General features: G+C 37.7%; 1 protein-coding gene across 1 annotated transcript; it reads right to left on the bottom strand.

Moving 5' to 3' along the window:
* Positions 1 to 422: 422 nt before the first annotated feature.
* Positions 423 to 4,729, bottom strand: LOC129731293 (phosphoribosylformylglycinamidine synthase). Its single transcript, XM_055691156.1, has 2 exons — positions 2,540 to 4,729; positions 423 to 2,477 (listed from the first exon to the last, which is right to left on the bottom strand). The coding sequence occupies exons 1-2, from the start codon at positions 4,598 to 4,600 to the stop codon at positions 498 to 500; spliced, it is 4,041 nt and encodes a 1,346-aa protein (XP_055547131.1). The 5' UTR covers positions 4,601 to 4,729; the 3' UTR covers positions 423 to 497.
* Positions 4,730 to 16,362: the final 11,633 nt, after the last annotated feature.

The raw sequence follows: 16,362 nt of genomic DNA, 5'->3' as shown, positions 1-16,362 counted from the left end.
GGTGATTGGGAAAAGGTTAAACTGATAAAAAATGTACAAAAAATCGCACACTTAAATGCATGGGAATCCATGTACATCACTACCACTGACCACCCACTAATGAATGAGGACGACCCCCCAATATCGTCCCCTCTCTTCCATCTAACGAAGCTGTAAATACAGTACAACTCTCTGCGTATCAGGATCGGAAACTACCACAAGTAACTAGTCGGACATCGTCCAGCTGATGGGCAAGATCGTAGCCCGAAACCGGTCGACGAAAAAGGTAAATTTACTCCTTTTTATGTTTTGTAAGAATAATAAGTGTTATGTCCTGTCTCGCGTCGTCGCGGTATGTGATTGTTCTTACGTTGGCACAAGAAAATTAATAGAGTAATGATAATGTTTTTTTCGGACGTACGAATTCGATAAACCATTCATAGTTAATAGATATAAAAGATTCATTTAATTATACTCTTACAGAATCAAGGAACATCTAGAAAAAATCTCCGTAAATATTACTTAGAGGAGCTACACCAGTTGTACGCTTCGGCAAACATCGAATGCCACGGTGAGATCTGGTACTGGAATCCCGCGGAAGTGTACGGCCACTGCCACATCTTGGTACACCGCTCCGGGTGTGGCATCATAGCCAAATGCCGTTCATCCGGAGAGCATATTCCTGCAATTCCCTCGACGCTGCCGTTCGGATTCATCGGGTACACCTCCGTAGGCTTTCCGCTGTCGTCAACATAATGCACGGCGATGCAGTTCTTGCTCTTCAGCTGGCTCAAAATCGCCGGTGACTTGAACGAAAATTGACCTTCACCGTGGGCAACCCAACCTCCGAGTACACTGCCGGCCAGTTTGTTCAACATGATGGAATTATTGGGAGCGATCTTCAACGTAGTCCAACGACATTCATAGCGTTCCGATTTGTTATGCAGCAGAGCAATGTCGGGAATGTCAAAAGAGTTTGTTTTTTCTTCCCCGCCAATCCAGCCAATCAAACCCATCAACTGGCAGCCATTGCACACTCCAAGAGAGAAACTGTCTTTCCTCGATCGGAAGTGTTTGAATTGAGGCGCCAGTACTTCACTGAATAGAATACAGGCAGCCCAACCTTTAGAAGAACCCAGGGTGTCCGCATAGCTGAAACCTCCCGGGAATATTACTCCGCGATAGTTATCCAGTGAGGTTTTTCTACACAGGAGATCACTCATGGTGACATCATGAACCTCGAAGTTCGCTTCAAATAAGGCAGCAGACATTTCACGGTCTCCATTGGTTCCCTCTTCTCGAATGACAGCTACTCGGGGTTTCGCTCCCATCACCTTGGCAGCGTAAATCAAGTCCGGATTGAAAGAGCACCGATAAGTCGGACCAGTTCGGTACTCTAAGGTTGCATATTCTTGTATCGCGCATTGTTCATTCATTTGAAGCTTTTCTAACTCAAAACTGGTTCTCTCCCATTGTTTGAACAAACTTAAAACACTCGTTTTCAACAGCTGTTGACCTCGCATAATCACCGATACGGAGCTGCCGTCGTGAATGTCCGTTTTGTAAGCGTGGCCAATCACGAAGCAAGGCACACCAGCGGAATGATACGCGTCGCTAACAGCTGTGACATTATCGGAGTTCACCTCGACAACCCAACCGCACTCTTCAGCGAACAGAATGTGCATCGCAGCTTGAGCAACATTTGCACCGAATTGTTTGCCACATTTGTTGAAGACCTCCGTCAAGTCCAGCTTGATACCCGCCAAACCAGCGAATGCCATCTCCAGGGCACAAGTTAACAGACCTCCATCACTAACGTCATGACCGGAGAGTAGTTTGCCGTTCTTCAGTAGAGATTGAGTCACGTTGAAAGCTTGCACTAGGACATCCGTTTTATCCAAGTCCGGTGTTTCTACACCGAGTTGACCAAAGCATTGGGCTAGGACTGACCCGCCAAGGCGGAATTTGTTCTCAATGTTAACAAACAGTAGTGTCGTTTCAACTGCCAGCGAAGCTGCCTTCAAATCAGGGGTGACCTTCACCCTCACATCGGGGCACGGTGCGTAGGTTGAAATGACCAACGTTCCCGGACTTTTCACGGTTTCATTGCGCACACGAGCAGCCATTGACAGCGAATCTTTGCCACCATCGATTGCAATATTTAGCTTCTTCATCACGGCGCACATCGCCTTACAAGCATCTACCAGCTTGGATCCCTCGCCTTCCAATTTTGCTGCCCACATCCAGTTGCCCGAGCATTTTACGTCTGCTAGTTCTGTGATACCGGCAAAGACCAGATTCGAAACGGCTTCCGCTACCGACATCCGAGCGCCGGCCATGTTATTCACCAGTCCCTTGACGGGTTGCGTTCCGATCGAGCTAGCGATGCCCTCGAAACCGAACTGCGAAACCGCAGTAAGGCAAAAATCAGCCAACGGTGTGTGCAGGGGACCTACGCACTGCTGCTGCACTACCAGACCGGTTACACAGCGGTCAACCTGAAGGAAGATCAAAATTCAGTTGAAACACTAACAAAAAAATAACAAAAAAAAAGACTCACCTTATTGGTCAAAAACCGCTTACTGCCAACCGTAACCGTTGACAGCACCCGGCTGAGTGCCTCCAGCAACGAAAGCTGACTGGTGTCGAATTCTCGCAACTTCATCGGTTTCCGCTGTAATCTGAACTCTTTCTGTGGCATCTTACCAAGCACATTATCCAAGTGCATATCGAAGGGTAGCTCGCCCCACTCCTTCCGTTTGCTACGATCACAATATCGGTCCACATCACTGGCCGGCTTGTCCACCAGTGACACGTACCCATTACCGGTGACAACCCCGACGAAACTGATCGGACACCGTTCACGTTCACAAACATCCAGCAGCAGTTGTCGGTGCTCCGGAGCCACCAGAATGGCGTTGTTCTCCTGATACTCGGCACCCCACAGTTCCATCACGGTAATAGTCGGATCACCCAAATTGAACTCCTTCGTGAAAATGACCGCTCCAGCACAGCCCGGTTCAACCAGCTCTTTCAGAACATTTCCATTGCCACCGGCACCTTGATCGTGAATCGCCAGAATAGGATTTTTCTCACCCATTTCGATGCATGCCCGCACGACACGATTCAGTTTGTTTTCCATTTCCGCATCCCCGCGTTGAACGGCATTAAAATCCAGCTCACTATTATTATCACCCTGAACATCAACCGAGCTGGCAGCCCCACCTCCTACACCAATCCGGTAAACGGGACCACCCAGCTTGGCTAACAGCATGCCAGCCTTAGGATCCAATTTATTCATTTGAGTTGACTCTGCAGTACCGATTCCTCCACTGAACAAAATTGGCTTCACGTACTCTAACCGCTCGCGATCCTCCGTTACAACACCGAATGACATCGCAAATCCTGAAAGTACCGGCTCTCCAAATTTATTACCATAGTCCGAAGTTCCATTACTGGCTTCAATAAGAATCTTTAGGGGGCTAGCGAACGAAGGTGGATATTCGAGCTGTTGCTCATAGGGCATCTGATAGCCTGGAATATTCAGCATACCCACGCAGTAACCAACGGTTCCAGCAATCGGGAGTCCTCCTCGGCCGATACTCTGCACGTCCCGAATTCGTCCACCCGTTCCGGTAGTGGCACCACTAAACGGGGACAATGCTGTCGGCATGTTATGGGTTTCGGCCGTGAAAATCAAATCCGAACTTATCGATTGCAGCTTCAGCGGTCCAGATTCGCTAAAGCTATCCGCTCGCAGGGCTTTATGGACGTAACCCTTGATTGCGCTGCTGTTATCGCTAAACTTCACCGTGTTGTTCTGGTTTGAATGCTGTTGCGTTTCGATGATCATTTCGATCAGCGATTGTTTTTCCTCCTTGCCATCCACGATCATTTTTCCCTTGAAAAACCAGTGCCGTGAATGTTCGCTATTACACTGAGCACAGTCGAACAGTTCCACGTTGGTTGGATTACGTTTCAGAACGTTTCGAAACAGATTGGTGTAGTACTGAATGTCCCAGTCATCGAAAGCCAACCCGAGCTGCTCGTTTACCTCTTTAAGGGCGGCTGTTCCCTTTTCCAGTAGGGGAACCACATACCAACGTTCGGCTGCTTGATTAAAGCTTTCATAAAAATCATTTCGCGGTGTATTAGCTTCCGTGTACCGACATTGCGTCATTCGATCGCACACCGTCTCGATCAGTCGATCTAGTTCAGCGTCTGAGCCTAAACCCTTCTCCAGCGTAAGCAAATACCGATGCGACACTTCAATTCGATCGATAAATGTCAGTCCAACGTTATGGCAAATACTGACACTATTTGTGGAATCAGCCGTGGAAAAATTAAACCGCGGTCCTACTTCAAACAGCTTCTGATTTGCGGCCACCTTCGTCAGACGAGTCACCGGCGATAGATTATCTTTCGCTTCCTGTGGACCTTTCAGTATCCACCGCAATCGTTCTTCAACTTCAGCGGGGAACTTTTGGTACTTTGAGTTTTGCACGTGGTAGCATTTTTCCACCTGTAGATTCACCACACTCGCGTTCACTTTGTGAAAGTTCTGCAGCAATTGCTGCCTTTTTTGCTCCTCCAAAGGACAATAGAAGCGTACAATCACCATCTTCACTTTAGTCAGAGCTAAGATCAATCTTCTCCGCTTAACGATCCGAAATCAACTGTCTAATCTAATTGATTACTCTCGGTATAATAGTCAATCAAAAAACAGCATGCGGCTTATCGTCAACTGGATCACTCGACACTGAATAATATTATTTACTTGTTTGTGTTAGCAACCGCTAGCCGCCTTGGGGAAGTGGTAAACAAAAACAAGTCTGTAACCCATACACTGATTGCTACGACAGTGGTATACACTTCGACAAACGCGTTCGCGTGAGCCCTTATCTTCCAGCCTGAAAGCATCAAGTCTACCCATACTGGGAGTCGTATTTCATATCAGCGATATGTTCGAATCGCTTGTTGTGGTGGGCTTAAGTGTGTGGTTTGCAACCTATGCTCACTACCTGTTGGCAAAGTAGGTAAACTATGGAGTGGTGATGTGTGAAAACATACCCATAACTGCTTGAAGTATAGCTTGGTAACTGAATGCGTTTCCGTTACTTTGGTTGATATTAGGATCAACTACCAATGTGTATTTCTTCCGTTACTACCATCACGGCTCTGAAATTTAAAGGTGCTATGCTAATTAAAATCTGAAGAATATAATACCTTTTACTGACAGGGTTTCAGTAAAAAAAATCAAAATAATAAAATGAAGCAAGTTGATAAAATCAGTGTTTAAAAACAATGTTTATGTAAAGTGCGAAAATGCTGGCAGAATTGCGTAAAATTCATATGGCATAACTGATGCTGAAGCCCAAATTCTGGAGAAAAAGTCATAACAAAATGAACTAAACATTTATAAATTAAAAATCAGATAGTAGATCAATAGTCAGATTTAAATTAATCATTAGGTAGCCCATAAACGACGGAAAGTTCCAAACTTCAAAACATATTAAAAGGTCCCAGACAAGCAGAAGTGACAAAAAACGTACAAAATGTCAAAAATGTTGAAAAGCATAAAAAATATAAATAAAAACTAACTAACTGACCCGGCAAAATTCGTTATTGCAAATGCATGATAAATAGGATACTTGCATACTAAAGAGGCGAATCAATTGAACTGATTGGTTTTATCGAAACGAGAACATCCTCGCCGTTAAATTTGCCTTAAAGTATCGTTGCTGTACAGCCAATCTAACTCCATTACATAATTTTGGTTGTTTGAAGTTTCTGAGCATGATCCGCTGGATAGTTGCTTACTTCTTCGTGATGCTACTGATTTATTTCGGACGATATTCGGAAACCCATTCGTAACGCTTTTCTTTTTCGTCTATATTAGGCGGCAGAAATATTGTGGAAACGAAATCAATCAAATGAAAATCTTAATTGGTACTTTCCCATTGCCAGTCACTAACAATTATTTTGAGCAAGTTTCTTAGGGGCCGTGAACATAAAATTTATTTATTTATTTATTTATTTCGTCAAACAAAAGTAGACTACATATGTTTAAAACTAACTTACATGCTATATGCTATTTATACTAGTGGGAGCAAAAAAAAAAGAGTTTATACATAATTGAATAATAATTTCTTCACTTGACGGATTATTACAATGAATGTTTTCTATCGATTTAAATTGCGCGTTGAGTTGAAATATTGTTTTAATTTAGTTCTCGACATAGAAAAGTCAATTGCTTCACAGTGTTGGTTATACACTAACATCATTTGATTAATTGGCCCGTATTTAGCATAATTGTTTCGTTGATGATTTAAAGAAAACAAAGTCCGAGTTCGTAAATTTCTAGAAGGTACATAAAGATTGAGTTTTGATAATATTTCGGGTGAATCGACACGTTGAGATACGATATCGTTAACAAATGACATCATTGCGAATTCACGACGGGCTTTTAATGATTGGATGTCAATAAGTCTGCAGCGTCAATAAGTCGTCATATGATGGTAGGGGAAATGACGTCCATCGTAGATTACGAAGTGCATATAACAGGAATTGTTTTTGCACTGATTCTATTCTGTTTACATGTGTTGCAGAAAACGGAGACCATACAATGCTACAGTATTCTAAAAGTGACCTGACATAGGAATTATAAAGTGTTTTTATTGTGTATGGATCTTGGAAATTATAGCAGAAACGTTTTATAAAACTGAGCATGTTACTAGCCTTATTAATAATTGTATTGTAGTGATCAGTGAATGTTAATTTTGAGTCGAGTATGACTCCTAGGTCCCTAACTCGTTCACTTTTCTCTACTACCTGATCTCCTAAGGAAATCATATTGCTTGGCATGTTTCTTTTTCTGCCAAAAGCCATCGAACTACATTTTTTAACGTTTAGCTGAAGAAGGCTTTTTTTACACCAAATGTAAAAATATTTTATCTCGTTACGAAAAATATTTACATCATCAGCGTTTTTAATTTCAATGAAAAGTTTAATATCGTCGGCATAAATAAGAATTTTTACATGTTTTAGAATAAAGGAAATGTCGTTTACAAATAATATAAATAGTAGAGGGCCCAAGTGAGAGCCTTGAGGAACTCCTGAGGTTACCTGAATAGGTTTCGATATTCTACCTTTAAATTTGACTGTTTGTTGACGATCTGTCAAATATGATTCAATCCATTTGAGTAATTGTGGATGAATTCCAATTTTTCGTAACTTGAAGAGAAGCAGGGGTATATCAATGCGATCGAAAGCTTTACTGAAGTCAGTATATAAGGTTTCAACATAATTACCTTTATCCATTGCGTTCAAAGAGAAGTTAATAAACTCGAGTAAGTTAGTTGTTGTTGAGCGCCCTTTGAAAAAACCGTGTTGCGTTGGGGTAATTCTAATTTTTATTTGGTGGAATAACTTTTTGTTTATTATTGCTTCAAAAAGCTTAGGTATACAGGAAAGAATGGCTATGCCTCGATAGTTGCTAATGTCGGTTTTTTTACCAGATTTGAACACAGGCACTAGATATGAGTTTTTCCAGAATATCGGGAAGCAACCGCATTCCAGCGACATATTGAAAATCAAGAACAGTGGGGAAGTTAGCTCTTTAGCTAAATGTTTCATGAATGCTGGCGGAATTCCGTCTGGTCCCGGACCTTTAGACGCATCCAGAGCTTTTAAAGTATCTTCAATTTCGCGTGCGCTGACATGTTCAATATTGAAATAGTTGGGAAACTCAGGAAAGTTGGTGAAGAATGTATAGTCACGATCAGATTCGGAGAAAGTTGTACAATTTTGTTGAAAAAAATTAGCAAATAGATCAGATATGTATGCAGGGTTCTCTTCAACTTTGTCGTGCAGTTGCATTTCTGAAGGAAAATTTTCAGATTTTAACTTTGATTTAACATATTTGAAAAAAATTTTTGGACAGGATTTGATTTCAAGCTCAGTCTTTAATGTGAACTCTTCAAACGCGTTACTAATGGCATCGTTTAATTCGCCGCAAATGTTAAGATAAGTTGTTAAAGCATCACGATTTTTATGAGTTTTGTATTTTTTATGTGCTTTTTGTTTTTTAAGTTTTAAATTTGTCTATTGTACCAGACTAGGTATTTGGAATTGCCATGACGTCTTATTCTTTTCAATGGTATATCGCTAATAAATAAATCAGATAATATCTTATAAAAATTTTCTATAGCCGAATCGACGTTTCCGTCTTCAAACAATACATCTTGCCAGTTGATACTATTTAGTTTATGTTTTAATTCATCATAGTTTGCTGACTGAAAGTCAAAAACATCTTCGAATTCATATTCGTCAGGTCTTTTATTCACATGCACTTCCATAATGGTTGTAATGAATTCGTCACACAAAACTCACTAATGTTGGACATTAACAGATCTAGATAACAATTTTGTCCGTTTTTCACATGATTTATTTGATTAAGACCAAGACTAGAGGTTTTATCAAAAAGAAGTTGCAGCGTTTCATTTCAAAATCGTCATTTTAGAGCTCCGTCCCCCTCGTGGACATTTACCAAATACTTCCCCCCCTTTTTGCCCACGCTGACATTTTTTACACCGTTAAGTCGAAAATGTTTATTTCTGTTGTTTTGTTTAGTGATTAAACAAAAAAACGTTAGCAAAAGACTAACAATAATTTAAAAATCAGCCCAAAACCACCAATACCATTAAAGCCAAAAATGAAAAGAATCCCATCCAAATTCCGAGAGAGAGCCGAAAAATGCATTAAATAAACAGAGCAGGGCAAAGCGAACGGCTTCATAATTCAGAAGAAACCGAAAAAAATATAATCACAAATTATGGTCCCAATTACAGAAGACAAGGCAAGCGGCGAGTTGCTCGTCTGACCAATTTTGGTATTACAGATGGCAAGTCGGCTATATTTTGGACGAGTAGCTCGTATGTCACTCAGCTGTCACCAGCCAAGTTTCGATCGCGTTCCCTAGTAGGTGCATTTTGCTAGCCTTGTTTGCTGCAATAAAGCCTATGCTTTGAAGGATTCAAAACACTTTTAAACGCCAGAAAAAACTATACGATAGATTAAAAAAAAAGATTTTGATTTCCGAAATAGTTGTAAACTGCTCGAAATAAAAACATAACAGATTCAATATGGCAAAAAGCTTCTGTAGAAGCTGAAAAGATAAAATCTTCGTGATTTATCTCTTTTCATTCCTACTTGCAAAAGTAGAAAATCTCTCCCAATGCTTCAAAAACTTAATTGATAATTCTTCCTCATAAGACTAGGGCTTCTTTCCTCAAGCCAAACAATAATCACGTTGTCAAGATAAATGGGGTTAATTTAAGTTGGTCTGACAAAGTTAAGTACTTGGGACTAATTTACGATAAAAACTTATTTTTAAAAAGCACATTGAGAGTATACAAGCAAAATGCAATAAATATACGAGATGTTTATATCCTTTCATTAACTGAAACTCTAAACTTTGTTTGAAGAATAAACTGTTGATTTACAAAAAAAATTTAGACCAGCAATACTTTATGCTGTACTGATCTGGTCAAGTTTTTGTTTAACAAAAAAGAAAACGCTTCAAAGGATTCAGAATAAAATTCTGAAAAAGTTTTTTCAACGTCCTCCTTGGTTTGGTACACTCGAATTACATAGACTTACTGGTGCTGAAACATTAGAAGCTATGTTAAATAAAATTAGCTAAGTTAAATAAATTAACAATTTTCGACAAAAATCGTTGCAATCCTCCATTGCTACGATAAGTTCTCTTTATAGCCATTAAGTTACGATTAAGTTAGTTGTAAGTTTATTTCCCTTTTCTGACAAGTAGGTTTAAATCCCTGCGAATGTTAAGTCCCAATTGCGAAAGCAAATCTTAACAATAAAAATTACAATTTTCTAACGGTGTTGAAAAGTCATTATTTGTGATTGGACACACATACTCATAATTTACTAATATTTATCATAGATACTTAAGATACTAACAAACCCTCCTTTAAAAAAAAAAAAAACGCAGCATTGAAAACATTTTAACCGGAAATAAAAAATATTTAATCCAAATTTTTTTGGATAGCAGGTGAAAACCTAAACCAATTGAGGTCAGGTTTATCTTAAGTCAGGGATAGGCCGATAACTACTATCAAAAATTCATCCAGAAATTAACGTCAAAAAACTCTAAAACGTCTCTAAAAATTAGTAAGAAAGCATACAAGAGATAACACTGGAAAAAACATCCCTGATATCCAGGAGAACTCGAGAAAAAAATAATCCTGAATATAACTTCAAGTGCCTGAAAACACGATAAGGAAAAAAAACAAAAACTCAAAAAAAATGAAAATGAAAGCAATGAAATGAAAATAAAAGCAATTGCTATTTTTTTAACCTTTTCTAAACAAACAACAATATCCAAATGTAGTCCAATAAACGAAAATTACTTTCAAAAGTTGAAACCAGCATCGAAAATAATAATGAAGAATAAAACTTAGGTACATGTAATCAACAAATGAAAGTCGATTGCCATTTCCAAAAGCTTGATGCATTTTAACGCACTAAGGCCGTTACAAATTTCATTGACATATTTTCATTTTATGTCACCACCCCCTTCAAAAATCTTGAATATTGGAAGGGGAAGAAAAAAAAGCTCAAACCGTTTTGTTCATTTCATTGGTTTTCCGACAGCATAAATGCTTAATTTAGCAACACACGTCAGGTGACAGCGAGAGTGTCGTCGAAAGGCAAGCGAAATAAATAATAATAATAATTAAGTGTTATTTTTCAACATTTAGTTGAGTGCAAGTTACAAACGTTATAACTTGCACACAAACTTTGATCAAAGATATTTCTTTTTTTTCGTCTCGGTGTTATTAATTTTTTGCCACCCCCTCTGCTAACTTTGATAACCTTGGACATAAAAAAAATTATCTCAAATTAGAACCTAATAACTTGAAAGAGCAACTCTAAATCTGAAAAAAAAACAAGCTCAAGGAAAAACTATATCAGGTTCAATTTAAAATGCATAAAAACTCTTGTAAATGTAGCCCAAAACATTTGAAAACACTTCTCCCAAATAGAAAAGATGATTACTGAATTTAGTTCAAAATTATTTAAAAAAACGTCACTAATGTGTGAAAAAAGCCAACAATGGAAATAATGGTTTATTACGCTTTATTTAGGTAGAAAAGATTAAAAAAGATTAAAAATTTTACAAGTAACGAAGAAACAGAAACAAATGATTTGAAATTATGTTAAAAAAGCCTTCAGAAAACGGAGAAAGCTAATTAGGTATTTCGAACTACCTTAAAATGCCTAAATGCCATTTACGTAGATCAGGCACCTACCATTCGATTTCTGAGACTTTTTTACTCAAAATAAGATATAATTTGACTACCACTTTAAGATATTAGCGAATTACCATTAATGCTCAGAAATAATCGATATTATTTTGCTTTGTGAAATATACTAAAACTTTGCCGAACCCGGTTTCGTAGAATCACCGTTTTGAGCTCAGTTTTTGTCCGATTTAAGATCTGTTTTTTTTTTTCAAAAGATGGGTAAAAAGATGCTAATATGTGGTCAAACTCTTAGAATTTTGATATTTGGCCTCAAAACGAAATAACGTCGAAAAAACCACAAAAATTACCGGTTTCTCAAAAATTCGAAATGGCGCTATTGTTGCCCCTTAAGTTGAAATATGTTCAATCTCGGGAAAATTTAGTTTTGTATAAAAATACACAAAAAATTATATATAGAAGCCAAGGCAGAAAAAAAGTAAATTTTTGTTGCACTGTGTAATAAATTAATTCTATAAAGAGTAAAGATCAAAACGGAAATGATTTGAATTCAGCCAAATGGTTGACGAATAAAAGCGTTCTGAAAGAAAAAGGGCAGAGCAGAAAATGATTCCAAATTTAGCGAAAAGTGGATTGATAGATGGATGGGGCTAGAGACAAAACCCTTTCCAAATTGAGCTTAGTTGTAAGTGCCTCAAAAACCTATGCAAACGAAAGAAAACGATTAAAAAAGAAATAGGGTAATCGCTCCTATATTCATCTCAGTACCTATATTCATCTCATCATGCCTTTTTGATCAATTTAGCGTCAAATTTCACCATGTTTTCAACGTGAAACTTTCAACCACTTGACAATATCGAGAAGCAAATAGATTCACTTTCAATAATTTGTAGAAATTTGAAGGTAAATTGGACAAATGAGAGAAATAAGATGAATATAGGTGCAGCTAGCTGTTGAGATGAATAATAGAGCAATTACCCTACATCTTAGCCAAATTTATCACAAATACAGCTGACAACGACTCTAAAACCAGAACAGCTGCCGATTTTTTGTTGCACGCCAATATTTTTTTGCAGATTTCCATTTTTTGTAACTTCTTGCTCTTAGAAATCAACGAAACATGAACTTTCTCATCGATCTTGAAGGTTCAGCATGTTGGTTATTTTATTGTTGTTGTAATTAGGTGCTATTTATATAGATTTAAACACGTTTTGTACTTGAAAACAAGGAGAATTTAGAAATCGGTTCTGATTCAAATTCCGAACACTTCAACGTAATCGCTAAAAGATAGATAGGCAAAGCGTCTGAATGCTGACTGTGACTTTTTTCAACGCCTGCTGGTTCCCTGAAAGTGGTCCTATAGTGAAGAGCTATACATCACTGGGTGAAGGACATTCCAAGGAACGAAATGGTATATTATAATCATTCTTTCTATTACACTAGCTAAATAATTCGATTTAATTGTAAAGTGTTCGAAGTTTGAATCAGAACGGTATATAGTTTATAATCAATAAGAATTTCTGAACTTAACGACTATTTCTCAAAATCGATATACATTGAAATCTAATCAGTAGCTCCTGAATATAAGTACCTGTGTATAGTTTTCGATTAATATAAATAATGCTTTTTAAAACTACAAAGAAGGGTAAATTGAAGAAGTAAGAAAAAACAGAAAAAGAATTAAAGCAGACGAGAGATAGAGAGAGAAATAAGAAAGAGAAAGAAAAGGAAAATAGATAGAGAAATGGGAAATAGATAGAGAAATGTGAGAGATTGAAAGGAGAGAGGAAAGAGAGAGAGAAATGAGAGAGAGAGAGAGAAAATAGAGGTAGAAAGAGAGAAAAAGAAAAAAGAAATAGAGAAAGAAAAAAGAAAAAAGAAAGAGAGAAAGAGAAAGAGAGTAAGAGAAATGCAAGAGAGAGAGAGAAATGAGAGAAAATTAGAGAGAGAGAGAAAGGAGGGTGTGACATGTGTATTTCACATGCCATCACCAACCTTTCCAAATATTATACCGTTTTGACTCAAACTTAGAACAGTCTCAAACTTCGAACACTTCGGAATAAAAATCACATTATTATAGCTGGAGTAATCAAAAGTATGATTATTATATACCATTTTGTTCCTTGGAATGTCAATCACCCAGTGATGTATAGCTCTTCACTATAGGACCACTTTCAGGGAACCAGCAGGCGTTGAAAAAAGTGACAGTCAGTGTTGAGACGGTTTGCCTATCTATCTCTTAGTGATTACATTGAAGTGCTCGGAATTTGAATCAAAGCCGAGGTCTGAATTCTCGTTAGCCGCATAAACAAAACATGTTTAAATCTATATAAATAGCACTTAGTTGCAATGAAAATAAAATAAGCAACATGTTAAACCTTTAAGATCGCCGAGAAAATTCATTTTTCGTTGATTGTTCAGTGCAAGGAGTTACATCATAGCTTAAGTGTTCAAAATTTGATGCAGTATGGTATCTTCAGCAGGACCACACCAGTGGAAACATGGTGAATGATTTATTGCTAACCGCCGCACACTGTTTCCAAAGCTGCAAAAACGTGATCGAAATTATTTTGACCCGAAAAACATGATTTTAGAGCCATAGTGTTGGTGTCTTCAGTAAAGTTGTTCCATTAATTATTCTCCATGTTATAGAAGTTACAGTTTTGTGATCAATCCATTTAACAGTGAAAAGCGAATTTTACTTTTTTCATTTTTGCATATAAAAATTCATCGTATTCGGCAAAATTGTAGCACATTTCATAAGAATCAACTTTGTCAAAGACGCCATACTTCTATCTGCCTATTTAAATGAACTCATGTGGAGTTTTCTACAGATTGCCACTAAAAGTCAGTTCTTTCAATATAACTTTTGGTAGTGATTTTCTACAATTTTTCAATGTTCTACAATGTTGTTTGCTATAGCAAAACAAACAATGTCTGTAACGAAAGTTTATTTGTATCTTACATATTTCTCTTTCTTTTTTTTTTTGGAAACAGTGTTTGTTGTTGAACCTTCAGTTCAATGCCTGCTCAAAATTGTCAGCGTTTGCTGCGACGAAAAAAAGTGTCGCGTTTCACACGACTGAACCTTGCTGTTACCATATGTACAGCGATGGCTTTTAAAAGTCTCTATCCCTATCCCTTTTGCATGCACATCGATGTACATAGCGCGTACATGACCAATACACAGAACGGTGCCTCAAGTGTCTCCCGTAGGAGACTTGAAGTATAATATGAAGCTATCAATAAACTCATTCAAAATCCTAACATCGAGGTGTATAGTTTATGTTAAAAGATACCACGGCATTGAGGATTAAATAAAACCTCACAAGAGAGAGAGAAGAGAGAGAAAAAAAGAGAGAAAAGAAAGAAAGAAGGAAAGACAGACAGAAAGAGAGAGAGAGAGAGAGAGAGAGAGAAAGAGAGAGAGAGAAAGAGAGAGAGAGAGAGAGAGAGAGAGAGAGAGAGAGAGAGAAAGAGAAAGAGAGAAAGAAAGAAAGATAAAAAATAGAGACAAAGAAACAAGAGAAAAGGAGAGAGAGAGGTGTCAATGAACGCCAAAATTAAAATCTCTAAAAAAATAAAAATTATTATTTTGATTATAAAAACCTTAAAAAATATCGGGGTACCACCACATCTCTGGTGTGCAAAAATGTGTCATGAACGTTGACAAGCATCACAAATCTCGAAAAAAAATATAAATAACAATAACAAAAATATCAAAATGTGCTAAAAAACGGTGGTAATGTCACAAAAAACATTAAATAGAGTAAATAACAACGAAACACACATCAAAAAAAAAAGGTTTGATTTTAATAAATGGTTGTAAACTCAAAAACGTCAAAACTAAAATAAAAACAAAAAAGACGGAAAATGTATAAAATGTCAAAAATTACCAAAAAAATTAAATTTAACTACAAGTTCGAAAACGTAGAAAAAAACGTCGAATATGTTAGAAATATGATTGTGTATTAGACACGACCGCAAGTAAACGTAAAATTACGGCAACCTGTCTTATATCAATGTATTTCTCGCAATAGGTTAGGGAATACACTCGATTGGAATCAACTTTATGGTCTGGAGAGGCAATTTTCAGTAATAATTCTCTATAAACCCGCTCTAACACAAAGATTACAAAAGACTGTTGTGTATCAATATGTTCAGTAACTTTTATCTAACACTAATAAACGAGCTCTCTGAAAAAATGTGGCAGTTCTGAAATAATAAAATAGTAACAGAGGTTGATTCACGGCCTCTGAACATCGTCTCGCTTACGGAAATGCGCATGATGGTAGTCAACATCTTGACCTCGAAAATGGGGTCTGAAGTTAATACCCATATTAAGTGGTATTTGTTGCAATCGTGGATTTCGCAATTGCGTCAATTTCTGTTCTCTGGGCATCATTCTGATTCCTGGAGTATTCACCCTTTAGAACATCCAAATGGTGTCTGAAGCTGATTTCCAGTTTCTGTACATCCATTATTGGTGGTATTCGGCCATGTTAGGCCTTTTCCAGAAACCGAAAGTCACCATCTTGAACTTCAAAATGGTGTCTGAGGTCGAAAATACCCATATTGATTGGTATTTGACCTTGTTCGCAACTCTCGTTGGTCGAAATTTGCTCCTAAAAAGGCCCATTGATCGCATTTTGGTGGATGCTTAGGTATTTTTTCAATCGGTTACTGCAAGAATGAAGGAAATCCGTTGAAAACTGAATAAGTTATTACCATTTGATATTCGGCAATTTTCAATATTCTCCATTCTACGCCAAAGAATACAGAAATGTCAAGACAATCGAAACTGTATAACGAATCAAATCTCAATGTTAAGTTAGATGCTGATTGTTGAGGCTTAGCTCCTCACAACCAATCCACCCGATCTAGATTCAATGCTAATCGACAACGAACGATTTTCCGGTACGAAAAATAACGTATGGGAGAGCTAGCCGACCGACATCGCTAACCACAGAACCATGAGGACTGCAATAGTAAAAAGCAATTTGACAGTCCGTTTCTGAGATCGATTTTCGAATTTTTTTTTATTGTAAGTGAAAAATAATATAAAATTACGGTTAATGTTTTAATGTAGGCCTTT

This window comes from Wyeomyia smithii, chromosome 3 (genome assembly GCF_029784165.1).
Source record: "Wyeomyia smithii strain HCP4-BCI-WySm-NY-G18 chromosome 3, ASM2978416v1, whole genome shotgun sequence".
Lineage (NCBI taxonomy): Eukaryota > Metazoa > Arthropoda > Insecta > Diptera > Culicidae > Wyeomyia > Wyeomyia smithii.
The sequence above is the reverse complement of the archived record's forward strand: the minus strand, read 5'-3'. Positions and strand labels throughout refer to the sequence as shown.

Excerpts from the sequence above, each read along its gene's own strand:
- LOC129731293 (XM_055691156.1), bottom strand. The coding sequence starts at position 4,600 with ATGGTGATTGTACGCTTCTATTGTCCTTTGGAGGAGCAAAAAAGGCAG. Across the intron at positions 2,478-2,539 it reads AGCGGTTTTTGACCAATAAG|GTTGACCGCTGTGTAACCGG; the intron begins GTGAGTCTTTTT and ends ATCTTCCTTCAG.